This window comes from Austrofundulus limnaeus, unplaced genomic scaffold (assembly GCF_001266775.1).
Source record: "Austrofundulus limnaeus strain Quisiro unplaced genomic scaffold, Austrofundulus_limnaeus-1.0 Scaffold2287, whole genome shotgun sequence".
NCBI classification, from domain to species: Eukaryota; Metazoa; Chordata; class Actinopteri; order Cyprinodontiformes; family Rivulidae; genus Austrofundulus; species Austrofundulus limnaeus.
In genome coordinates this window covers 27,648-28,253 of record NW_013954689.1, presented here as the reverse complement: position 1 = coordinate 28,253, position 606 = coordinate 27,648, and the positions used below count along the sequence as shown (strand labels likewise).

The 606-nt window shown below is 43.2% G+C and overlaps 1 protein-coding gene across 1 annotated transcript in view; it reads right to left on the bottom strand.

Moving 5' to 3' along the window:
• Nucleotides 1-606, bottom strand: part of LOC106537386 (long-chain fatty acid transport protein 1) — a gene marked incomplete at its 3' end in the record, with an annotated part of 6,025 nt that overhangs the window by 2,358 nt on the left and 3,061 nt on the right. The window contains 1 exon segment of the mRNA XM_014034769.1: nt 209-320. Coding sequence (XP_013890223.1) covers nt 209-320 — 112 coding nt within the window.

Here is a 606-nt window from a genome sequence, read left to right as displayed (position 1 = left end):
ACACACACACACACACACACACACACACACACACACACACACACACACACAAAACAGTCAACAACTATAAGCCCTTTACCACGACTCCAGCTACATTTTAACAGTCTAACATGTTTTTCCAGCTGTAAACACAATGCTATCATATGAAGTTCAGAGGGTTTAGCGCTGTTCATGTTTTAGTTACAACTTGTTTTTTTGCATGACACACCTCAGGTTCAGTTCGAGAAACGCCGACCAGGAAGACGAGGTCAGCCATGAAGAGGCAGATGCAGAGGTGCAGGTGAATGGTGGTGCGAGTCCCCTGAATGGACCGGCAGAACCTAAAGGTCAGGATGCTCAGTACCAGACACACCAGGGAGAGGATGAGCCCAACCTTTGTCACCACTTGTAGTTCATAGATGGGCTGGAAGAGAAAACATGAATTATTGGGGACGTTTCTCTCAGAAAACAGAAGGAAGACGAGAAATGTTACAAAGATATTTGGAATATTTGTGTGTGTGTGTGAATGTAAATCCTCCTATGAACTCTAGTTGTGTCCGGCAGAGAGGGTAACTTTGGTGTTTAAAATAGTAAAGGCTTTGATTTGATTTGATTTGATTTGATTTG